We start from the raw sequence: 12,259 nt of genomic DNA, 5'->3' as shown, positions 1-12,259 counted from the left end.
ATCTGCCCAGTCACAAAGGCATATGGTAAAATTAGGATTTGAATATAAATTTTCTGAATAAATCCAGGTATTTTTCTATTACAGCAGGCTGACTTTTAATTTGATAGGATTTTGTTTTGTTTTGAATGGGAGGAAGCATGGCAGCAAGGGAGGATCTGGTTATGCCTATGATTATACTATCTTGTAAAGAGGTCAATTATTTATCAGTGGAGGATATTCTCATTCCAGGAGTCACTTGAGGGAGATAGGTCACCATTTGAGTTTTCTAGCTAGGATGCAGAAGTCTAGATATGACCAAAAGTTAGTGGCTTCTGATGCCATGCTGCTACCTAAGCCATCCAAGTTCATTTTAATTTTATTTTTTAGGTTAATCCAGAATTGATCCAGCAATTTGAAGAGAAAGGTTTGAAATTTGTAGGTCGAGACATTGAAGGGGAAAGAATGGAGATTATTGAATTGGCAAGTAAGTAAGCTTTGTGAGTTTTGAAATGTCCAAATCAAGTTAGCTCTTGCTTTCCCTCTCCTCTTCTAAGTCCCTCTCCCTTTTCTCCTTCTCTTCCTATCCCTCTGCTAACTCTACTATTCTTCAGTTCCTCTCTCTCCTCTCCCCCTTCCTCCTTCCTTCTCTCCATCTTTCTTCCTCTCTTCCTCTACTCTTCCATCCCCCTCTCTTCCCTTTTCATTTTCTCTTCTTTTCTTCTCTCTCTCTCCTTCCCCTTGCTCATTCTTCCTATCCCCCCCCTCCCAATTTTTCTCTCTCTTTCTGCAATCCCTTCCAATGCTTTCACAAAACTTTTTCTGTGGATTTATTATTTTTACATCATCATCATTTCCTTCATTCTATACCCTTCTTTCCCTATCCCCACCTGGACCTATTAAACTTTTCTTTGTAAGAAAGAAGAGGACTTAGGCAAAGCCAGTTTATGCAGACACACAAAGCACATGTGTATATACATACACACACAGAGCATTTACCTGTTGACTGAGATGTGCAAAGTGTGTTTCCTACTTTCTCAGAACTGAAATGATTCATTTCATTTGCTCTGAGTTCAACTTCTTTTTAAGTGTTATCATTTGTATGATTGCTTTTAGCATGTATTCTCTTGGTTTTGCTCTCTTTCCTTTGTGCCACTTTATACAGTTCCTTCCATGTTTCCCTGAATTTCTTATATTCTCTTATGATGTAAGAATATTCCATTAAATACACATACTAACATTTGTTCAGCTATTCCCTTATTGATGGACATCTGTTTTTGTTTACAGTTTTTATCTACCTACAGGGAGAGTGCTAATGTGAATATTTTGTTATCCATAAAATCTTTCTCTGTTAGCGAGTTCCTTGGGATAGTGGGATTGCTGAGTGAAAGGATATGAATAGTTTAGTGACATTTCTTAGAATATTGTAAATTGGCATCTGCTTGTGCCAAGTACTGTGCCGGTCACTGGGGATACCAACACAAAAAATACAATTAGTTCTGCATTTAAGGAACTGACATTCTGTTAGTGAAGACACTGTACATATAGAACAAATGCTAAATGAATACAAGATATTTAGATGCAAAGTATTGTGAATTTTAAAAACTACTCCATCCTACTCAGACTATACTTTAGAAGATCTGATTTAGCTATTTTCTGATTAGTAACAATGGAGATACTTGGTCTAACAGAATCAAATCTTGGGAACTCTACATTTCTCCACCCTACTTAATTTAACAAGGTCAGGAATGTCTGCACCATACTCAAAGATTAAGTATCTGAGAAAAATGGCCTTCAAGAGACATGTGCAGAAACAGCGGACAGACCTCTGGGCTGTCCCAAGTCAAACTAAGCTATCATTGGTACAGATGAGATGCAGGAAAGTGATGTAAAACCACCTATATAAGGCATATCATTCCTCTCTTCGCCCTCTTCCCAGAGAAGCGTCTCTGGCTGGCAGTGTGCTAAGTGTTCCGACATCTTGGTGTGGTGGCAGCTATTTGTCTGGGTTTTGGCGGTGAGTTTGCCCTTGAGCTAATTCAGATTCAGGCATCTTGGCTGAGCCCTCTGGAGTTCAGGCTGATTCCTTCCTCTTTTAATCTCCAAACCTTACCTTCTAGAGCCTTTAATCTTCCTGCCTGGCACAAGCCAGGCGGGAGAAATCCTACACCCTTTCCTTCTCCCTTCTTCTTAAATTTCTTTCCACTATATTAATTAAATCACCATAAATTTCCAGAGTGACTTGGGTGAATTTTTTTTTGGGGGGGATATCCATGGCAACCAATATTTAATATAGTTTTATGTCACAACACTAAAATTATCCCTTACAGTATTAGGAAGGGAAAACACTAACAGTTGGCAGATTGGCCTTTATATAGAAGGTGATGCTTGAGCTGGGTCTTAAAGAAAGTGAAGGATTCTCTGAGGCACAAGTGAGGAAGGAATTTCCATGCTTGGTAGAAAGCCAAGATGGTAGCTAGAGGGTCAAGAGATAAAAAACAAAGCCAAATTGACTAGACCACAGAGGGTAGAAAAGTGAGCAATATATAATGTATGATAAGACTGGAAAGATAGGATGGTGCCAAGTGGTAAAGGCCTTTAAAGGCTAAATAAATAGAGGAGCTTATATATATATATATATATATTTATATATATATATATATTTTCCCCCCCTATGGGAAATTGGCAGCTTCTAGAGTTTGAATTGGAGAGTTTTGTTCAAGTATGTACTTTGGGAAAGTCCCTTTGTGGAAAATGGATTGGTGCTGAAGGGAGAAAGAGAAGTGGAAGTGGAGAATATTAATTAAGAGGCCATTGCAATAGGGAAATGACTACGTCGCAAACTAAGGTGGTAACTATGTGAGTAGAGAGAAGGGGCAAAGAGAAGTTGTTGTGGAGGTAGAAATAGCAAGATTTGGTAACTGGTTAAATAAGTGGGATGAGGAAAAGTGAGAATTCAAGGATAAAGACAAAGTTATGAAACTTGGAGAGTAGAAGAATGGTGATGCTCTTGACAGAATCTGGAAAATTTGAGAGGGGAAAGAGTTTGAGGAGATTTCTCTTCTGAAAGATCCCTCCCTTCGCATTTCCTTTTTCTATTCTGTCCCTATTGTATAAAAATCATTTTTATTCTTTTGAAAAAAATTTTATTAGGCAATCAACCACAAACACAAACATTTTCATGTACAATGAAAATGTTTATAGCGTTGTTTATAAAACTTTGTGACATAACTTGAATTAAAAAAATATTTAAAATTTAATGGAATTGTATCAGCATTGCCCTCTGTAACCTTATCTAAACTTCCTTTATTTTTCAATGTTTCATTAATTCTTTTTTATTCCTTTTTGATATCACTCTCACCTTTCCCCTGTTCCATCCAAAATAAAAATCCTCCCTTGAAACAAATAAGTACAATGAAGCAAAACAACTTGTGTTGTATCAATGAAGCTCGAAAAATGTACATCTCCTTTTGTATGTAGTTCCCATCACTTCTTCACCAATAGGGGAAAACATGCTTAATCATTGATCTTTGGGTGCTGTGATCAGCCATTATATTCATCAGAGTTCTTAAGTATTTCCAAGTTGTTTTCCTTTATGGTATTGTGGTAGTTGTATAAATACTTCTCTGACTTCTCTTTACTTCATAGCTCTCTGCATCAGTTTATGCTGATCTTGCCAGGTTTCTCTGAAACCATCCCTTTTATTATTTCTTATGCACTTAGGCATTTTCATTATCTTTATCTACCATAATTTGTTCAGTCATTTCATAATTTTTGGGCACCCACTTTGTTTCTAACTCTTTGCTGAAATAAAGATTGTTTCTAAAATGGTTTGGTACATATAGGCCCTTTCCCTCTTTCTTTGGGGGTATATGTCTAGTAATTGTGTTTCTGGAACAAATAGTTTAGTGACTTTGGGTATATAGTTCTAAATTACCTTCATGAATGTTTAGAACAATCCTCCGCTCTCCCAACAGTGCCTTAGCATGCCTCCCTTCTCACAAAGCCCATCCAACAGCTGATAATATTATGCCAGTCAGATAAATATCCAGTGGAATTTCAGAGTTATTTTAGTTTTCATTTCTCTTACATTCACTGTTTTTAAGTGCTGAGGACACCAGTAGAAATATAAAACAGAACTCCCTTATCTCAAAAAACTCACATTCTATGGGAGAGCCAAATCATCTGGAAGATTTTAGCTGTCAGTGGGATAGAGACATCCTGTGGTCTTTAGGATATATCAGTAAGGCATATGTTAATGCCTCTTTAATATCATTTCCACTGATAAAATTCTTTCCATTTATGATGTTAAGAATCTTATCTTTTCACCATGTATCTGCTAAGGAATGGCTCTTATTCTTTTTTATTTGAATCAGTACTTTATTCATCTTAGATATTATGTTTTTATCAGATAAACTTGGTAGTTAGGTTTTTAGTTCCTCCTGCTAGATAACTATTTCTTTTCTAATTCTAATTGTGTGCTTCTCAATTTTTTAAATTCAGAAGTGTTGTATATATCTATACCACACATACATACATACATACACTGGAGTAGTTGTGATTTCCTTCTCCAGTGGATCTAATGGACATGTATGTACACACACACACACACAAATATAAATGGATTTATATAAAAATGTAAAAAAAAATCCAATGGATATATTATATATGATATATGTGTCTTTGTGTATATATTTATATTATATATACATGGGTTTATATAAAAATGTAAAAAAATATTATCCATTGGATCCACTGGAGAAGGAAATGTCAAACCACTCCAACATCCTTGCCAAGAAAACCTCATGTTTATCTATATGGTCCATGAAGAATCAGGCCTGACTGAACAACCACAACATTTATATACAGGCTTTAAAGATTGTGAAGCATTTCATATATATGTTCTCATTTGACAGTAATGATATCGAGTCATAGTGGTTACATGTGGCCAAGCAGAACAAGTCTCTAATTCCTCTTGATTTTAATAGTTCTTAAAGGACAAGTTATTATTATTGTTTAATAGAGATAATTGATTATTATCTATTTAATTCTCTCTACAAGGTGTACTTTTTAAAATTAGATCAGTGTTCTGGATGGAGTAAGCCTCAAAGGAGTAGAGGCAGTGATTAGTGTTGGCAGTAAGGGGAGAGCCTGAAAGGGGCAAAGGGAAATGTTCTCATCTGGTTTGGGACCAGTGAGTGGAAGAGAAGCTACAACCGCTACTGAAAGGGAGAGCCAGGGAGGAAGTATCTGCCAGGGAAGCCAGGCCTCTGGGTGCCAGAGGATGGAGGGACCATGAAAAGAGCTCTAAGACGAAGGGGGGGTTGTCAGTTATGGAGCAGGAGTTCCAGAGGAGCACACTGGAAGGAGGGAACAGATTTGGAGTGGTATATAAGATGAGTAGATTTGAGATAGGTGGGCATAAAAGACAGGGTAGTAGTAGGGACTGGAGAGGAGGATCATTCAATATCATTGAGATGGGTCGAGTAAGAAGGGTGGGAGTTTGCTAACCATTGGGGGAAAATGGGGAAGAAAACTGGAAGAATTGTGACTACTTTTGAGTAAAATGGTAGTCATTTTGAGTCCATTTGGTGTTTTAATGGCCCAAGAATCATCCATGTCCTTTTTAAGTTTCTTCATCACACAGTAACTCATTTGAGAAAATGTGAATTGAAGGGGCAGTACTGCAAAGAAAGAAGTCTTATGAGATATGTCCCTCAGGTTGGGTTCTTTTTTTCCCATCTTTTGCTCTCATCAGAAATTCTTGTGTTTTTTTTCTTTGTCCCCTTGACCTGTGGTTATGGCTGGAATACAATCCTTATAACTGTCTTCATGTGGACCTTCAGTATTCACATTTAAACCTCCTTGTTACCAGTATATTTTTTTAAAAATTGGAAATGCATCTGGGGAAACATAAAAGAATTCATTTATTTACTTAATTTTGTCATTTTAAGCACTTCTCTTAGTAGGTGATTATATTCAGTTTTAAGGTAAAGAATAACCCTGCAGACTACAGTAGAATTCACTTATCGTTCTAGAAAGATTGACAAAACACTAATTCTCTCAAACCCACTTGTGTTGGGATTTACCTCTTCATTCTACAAAGTACCAGAAACACTAAAAGTCAGACTTGGCCTTTATTTCATCGGGATGTTTGACTTAATACCACCTGAAAGAATGCCTTGTGGGAGGTGAGCCTGCAATAATTTTTTGGGATCTATAGTTTGACTTTTGTAAGAAGCAATTTGAGTATGAGTCCCAAGATGGTTCAGCCATATGCTTGGTGTGGCAGATGATATATAGGAAGTGTTTTAAAATGTCAGAAATCCTTCATCACAGTAAAAGACAGGTCAGTTATACATTTTTCATCCTTAGAAATCCTTTCTTGGCAAGCCCAGCTTTTTGTGTGCATCAAACTAGCACAAACATATTTGATTTCCAAAAAACTCTGTTCTGATAAGCTTAACTTTAAGCAATAAAGGATCAGAGCTGTTGATCTTTTGTATTCTGCAGTATTGGGTTTCAAATAAGGGATCTTTTCTGTTTCATTTTTTAGTTATCTACTGCCTCTTTCTCTCTGCAGTATATGTACTAACAATAAAAAGTATTATCCTTATCTCAACATTCTAGTTCCCCTTACTTTCAAGTAAAAAAAATTTTTTTTACTTTAGTTAAAGGGACAAAATGATACATATTTCATTTCCTGTAAGCTGAGTGATGTAAAAATCTTAAAATTTTAATTAAAAATTTTTATAAGCACTTTGAAAGAAAGAGAAACTACAAGCTGATTGTTTTTGATGATCTAATTAGTGGTGTTTAGACTCTCATATTTAATGTCAAAACCCTCATTCTCTTGGTATAAACTGAGAAAGTCTTTTAGACTGAAATAAGTTATTATAACAAGAGTCCAGCAACTGTTATAAAAAGAATTTTCCTTTGTGGGTTGGGGCTCGAGAAGGAGCAAGGAGTCTGAGAAAATGGGTGAAGAATAAAGGACACAGACAAGTCAGTATTATTGGTAAGGGAAGGCGTGAGTCCCTGAAGACATTTTCCTTAGAAAGATAATTAAAGGAAAATGTGAGAAGTAATGCAAACAAGTGGAAGTAAGGATTCTGAGATAGAAAGCATGTGGCCAAGAGTGGAAGGTTGCAGGAAACAAGAGGAGGGATCACGCACTCATCCCAGGCTTTATTGAGGATAGTGAGGATGTTCCTTCCTTCCTTCCTTCCTTCCTTCCTTCCTTCCTTCCTTCCTTCCTTCCTTCCTTCCTTCCTTCCTTCCTTCCTTCCTTCCTTCCTTCCTTCCTTCCTTCCTTCCTTCCTTCCTTCCTTCCTTCCTTCCTTCCTTCCTTCCTTCCTTCCTTCCTTCCTTCCTTCCTTCCTTCCTTCCTTCCTTCCTTCCTTCCTTCCTTCCTTCCTTCCTTCCTTCCTTCCTTCCTTCCTCCCTCCCTCCCTCCCTCCCTCCCTCCCTCCCTCCCTCCCTCCCTCCCTCCCTCCCTCCCTCCCTCCCTCCCCTTCATTCCCCTCCCTCCCTCTCCTTCATTCCCCTCCCTCCCTCCCCTTCTCTACCCTCCCCTCCCCTTCCCTCCCTCCTTCTCTCCCTTCCTTCCATCTTCTGCCTTAGAATCAATACTGAGAATCAAATACACAGTATTTATTTCAAGGCAGAAGAGTGGCAAGGGCTAGGAAATTGGACCTAAGTGACTTGCCCCAGGGTTCCACAGCTAGGAAGTGACTGAGGTCAGATTTAAAATCTTTTTTTTCTTCTTTGAATCTTCAGGCTGCTTGACTAGACTTATTCCTATTTTACATAGCATATTTGCAGCATGAACTCCCTGGATTTACTCCTCAAGTGGGAAAGAACAGGGTCTACTGTCTCCAGCGTTGGGCTTACTGCTCATAGACTAAATCTAGCAGAAATCTCTCCATTTCTGCTCTCTCATTTCTGAGCTCCAAATCTTCCTATCTCCAAGGAAGGAGACAAAAGGTTAGCTTTCTCTTTCAGCAATTCTGCTTGGATCCTCTCTGTGAGAGACCTTGCTCTTTTTCTTTTTTTAAAAAAATCTTTATCTTTTGTCTTAGAATCAATACTAAGTATCAATTCCAAGGCAGAAGAAAGATAAAACCTGAACAGTTGAGGTTAAGTGACTTGCCCAGAACCACACAGAATTCTTATTTTGATTGATTGATTTTCAGGTGCATGTCAAAATGATTCTTGACGATTTTTTTTCTGATATTCTAGGATTCAGATGTTCTCCCTCCCTCTCCCTCCTACCCCTCCCCAAGGTGGCAAATAGTAGGAAGGAAATTTAATGAAGCAGCTCCTCATTTGATTAGCTTTAAAGTCCCATTAATTTGATACCTTGTAAATGTGGAATTTGTAGTAAGAATATAGTTCCAGACAAGAATCTGTATATGTAACCAGATTAGGAATGTAGTTCCCACGATTATACCTGAGCCATAATTTCAAATATATGTATCATTATAATAATTTGTAAGAGTGTTTGCTACCATATTAACCATAAGTAAGTTAGTATGTTACTCCTAAGCATGTGAACCCATTTTATAATGTACTCAAAGCAACCAATTCATGTAAGAAGGTACAGGGACCAGATGGTCATCCGATGATCGTAAAGACCAGGAGGTGCAGCCAGGGGTCTCTGAGACTTCTTGGAGACTTTTTGCAGGAATGTTGGGGTCAGATATGAAACTATAAAGCATTTCAGGGTCTCAGATCCAGCTGGGGAATCTGCAGAGCTCTGGCCCTGGGATTTAGCTGTCACAATAAAGCCAGCTCTTTACCCTGAAGGGGCTCCCAGTATCTTATTTTTATAGTAGCCTATCTAGGTTATACCCATGCTTTCATGCAATACCTATTTCTAGATTGTTCATGTCATGATAGATGACCCACGACACACAATAAAAAAATCATGAAGAAAATAAAATGAAAGATGGCATTCTTTGATCTATGATCAGACTCCCCAACATTTCCTTCCTTGGTTGTCATGCAGAGCTGTTAACCTGGTTTTCATGTACTTGAAAAAAGATTTTGACAATAGTTACAACATTATTGGTTTACTTTGTAATTCTGTAAAGTATTTTAATTTTTGCATTTAAAAATGTTAATTTGAGAAAGATTCCATAGACTTTACCAGATTGCCAAAGGGGTCAGTGACACAAAAAAGGTTAAGAACCTGCCTTGAACCAGGGTAGTATTGTACGTAGTAACAGTACTATTTTAAAGATCAACTGGGAAAGACTTAGCTATTCTGATCAAAGTAATGATCAAAGACAGTTCCAAAGTACCCATGATGAAAAATGCTGTCTACCTTCAGAGAAAGAACTGATTTCTCTCTGAGCACAGACTGAAGCAAATTTTTTAAATTTTCATGTTGCTTTTTTTTAACAACACAAATTAAATACATATATGTTTTAAATAGAAATGTATGAATTCACACAAATAATGATATCCATTATATTTTGCCTTCTCAAAGAGTGGCAAAAGAAGTAGGAGGAGGGAGAGAATTTGGAACTAAAAAAATGTTTAAAAAATTAACAAACAATAAAGAAAATAGAATCTTAAAAAAAAAAAAGAACCCGTTTCTTAGAACATTTGCTTTCTTCTGAAGATGTAAAACAGTTTTATTTGAGATGATAAATATCATTATCTATGATAAATCCGTACAAGGTTGTTTTGAGGAATAAATGAGATCATTTTTGAAAAGTACTTTGCTGTTTTTTAAAACTTAAAAAAAATGTTGCCAACTATATGTAACAACAAATTTCCACACGAATTTTTCAAAGTTATATGATTGCACTTTTCTCCCTCCATCTCTTCCCTTCCCCCCTTCGATGCTGGCAGGTAATTCAATCTGGGTTATACATGTATTGTCATGCAAAACATATTTCCATATTTTTGTGAGTAACCTTATAAAACCAAAACCCCCAAATATAAACCCAAATAAACAAGTGAAAAACTATCTGCTTTCTTCTGCATTCTGACATCAAAAGTTCTATCTCTGGAGGTCAATGGCATTCTTTGTCATAAGTCCCTCAGAATTGTCCTGGATCACTGTATTTGCTAATAGTAGCTAAGTCTATCATCATTCCACAGTATTGCTATTACTTTGTATAATGTTCTGCTTATTTCACTCTATCAGTTCATGTAGGTCTTTTCACAACTCTTTCTGAAATCATCCTGTTCATATCCCATCACCATAATTTGTTCAGTCATTCCCCAATTGATGGAGATCACTTTAGTTTCCAATTCTTTGTCACCACAAAAAGAGTGGTTATAAATATTTTTGTACAAACAAGTCCTTTCACATTTTTTTTATCTCTTTGGAATACAGACCTAGTAGTGGTATTATTGGATCAAAGGGTATGCATTGTTTAAAAACCCTTTGGACATAATTCCAAATTGTCCTCCAGAATGGTGGTATCAGTTCACAACTCCACCAGCAATGCACTAGTGTCCCGATTTTGCCACATCCACTCCAATATTTATCCTTTTCTTTTATTGCCATATTGGCCAATCTTATAGACATGAGTCGGTACTTCAGAGTTGTTTTAATTTGCATTTCTCTACTCAAGAGGGATTTGGAACATTTTTTTTTATGATGTTTGATAGCTTTGATTTTTTTATCTAAAACTGCTTATTCATGCCCTTTGACCATTTCTCAATTGGAAAATGACACGTATTCTTATAAATTTGATTTAGTTCTTTATATATTTGATCAATTCTAGTTTTTAATGACTGGCTTTCAGCTAGCATCTGGTTTTTCTTTTCCGTTTGATCTATCTTGCTTTTATGGCTTTTGACAGATCAGTTCTGATCTTCAATTTGCTTATCATTTCATTTGATTTCTGGGCTTGTTTTTCCAAGGGGGAGATTCTGTCTTTTAAACTATTGTTTTCTTTTTGAACTATTTCCCACTTTTCTTGCCAAATCTCTTCTGTCTTTCTAATAATCTCAGATTTGAGCTCCTCAAGAGCTTGTGACCAATTTCCATTTTTTTGGAAGGTTTGGATGTGTTTGCTTGTTTGTCACCTTCTTCTGTCTCCTCTGTAGTCTGGAGTTTTTTTTGCATAAAGATTATCCAGGGTTAAGGTTTTCTTCTTGTTTTTTTTTTTTGGCGGTTGTGGATTGTAGTTCTTGTGAGTTGGTGGCCATTGTTTTGTTCCTTCCCAGTCAGAAGTCTGAGTGAGGAAGGGGGTGATCTTTGTATTGCGCTCCAGAGAGGTTTTTGTCCTGAGACTATTTTTTGAGTCTCCATGGTGTCCGCTGTGAGCCACCCCTCTCTGCCCAATCTCTGTGCTCTATCTCCATGTTTCTTCAGATTCTCAGGGTCCCTAGTCTGCCGCTCTTAGCGGTAAGTCTGTGGTGTCCTCAACCAGCACCCTCCCCACCCACCCCCCAACCTAGAGGTTGCCCGTGCTTGTTCTCACTCTGGCCTGTAGGTGGAGAGGGGATGGGCTGATGAGCTCACCTCTTGGTGGGAATAATTTTGCCCCTTTTTAAAGTGAAAATGCCCAAACATTGCCTACCTTCCATGCTGCGCCCTACAGTGGAGCCCTTTCACTCATCTGATCTTGGTTTTGCCTTTTTGAGGCACCCTATCTAGATCAATGGAGAGGGGAGGAAGAGCCCTGCCTCTACTCTGGGGCCATCTTAACCTGAAAGTGTAATTCTTTATATATTTGAGAAACGAGACCTTTATCAGAGAAATTTGTTATAAAATTTTTTCCCACTTTCTTGTTTCCCTTCTAATCTTGGTTGCATTGATTTTGTTTGTACAAAACCTTTTAAATTTAATGTAATGGCAATGATTAATTTTCCATCTTGTAACACTCTATTTTGATCATAAATTCTTCGCTACTCCATAAATCTAACAGGTAGACTATTTTATGTTTCCCTAATTATTTATAATATCATCTTTTATGTCTAAATCATATGTCAATTTTTACCTTAACTTTGTATAAGGTGAGATATTGATCTATACCTAATTTTTGCCATACAGTTTTCCATTCCCCCCCCCCAATCCTTTCCTTCCATCTTAGAATGAATACCATGTATTGGTTCCAAGGCAGAAGAACAGGAAAGGCTAGGTAATTGGGGTTAAGTGACTTGCCCAGGGTCACACAGCTAGGAAGTGTTTGAGGTCAGATTTGAATTTAGGACCTCCCATTTCTAGGCCTGGCTCTCAATCTACTGAGCCACCCAGCTGTTCCTGTTTTCCAATTTTCCCAGGAGTTTTTGTCAAATATGTGTTCTTATTCCAAAA

The 12,259-nt window shown here is 37.2% G+C and overlaps 1 protein-coding gene across 15 annotated transcripts in view; it reads left to right on the top strand.

Moving 5' to 3' along the window:
- Positions 1-12,259, top strand: part of CTPS2 (CTP synthase 2) — a 135,890-nt gene that overhangs the window by 97,754 nt on the left and 25,877 nt on the right. For all 15 annotated transcript variants that reach the window (XM_056808587.1, XM_056808588.1, XM_007500864.3 and 12 more), the window contains one exon: positions 367-463. In XM_056808587.1, the coding sequence (XP_056664565.1) occupies positions 367-463 (97 nt within the window). The remainder of the gene's footprint in view (positions 1-366; positions 464-12,259) is intronic.

This window comes from Monodelphis domestica, chromosome 8, assembly GCF_027887165.1.
Source record: "Monodelphis domestica isolate mMonDom1 chromosome 8, mMonDom1.pri, whole genome shotgun sequence".
In the NCBI taxonomy this organism is placed as follows: domain Eukaryota; kingdom Metazoa; phylum Chordata; class Mammalia; order Didelphimorphia; family Didelphidae; genus Monodelphis; species Monodelphis domestica.
This window is presented reverse-complemented; position numbering and strand designations above follow the sequence as displayed.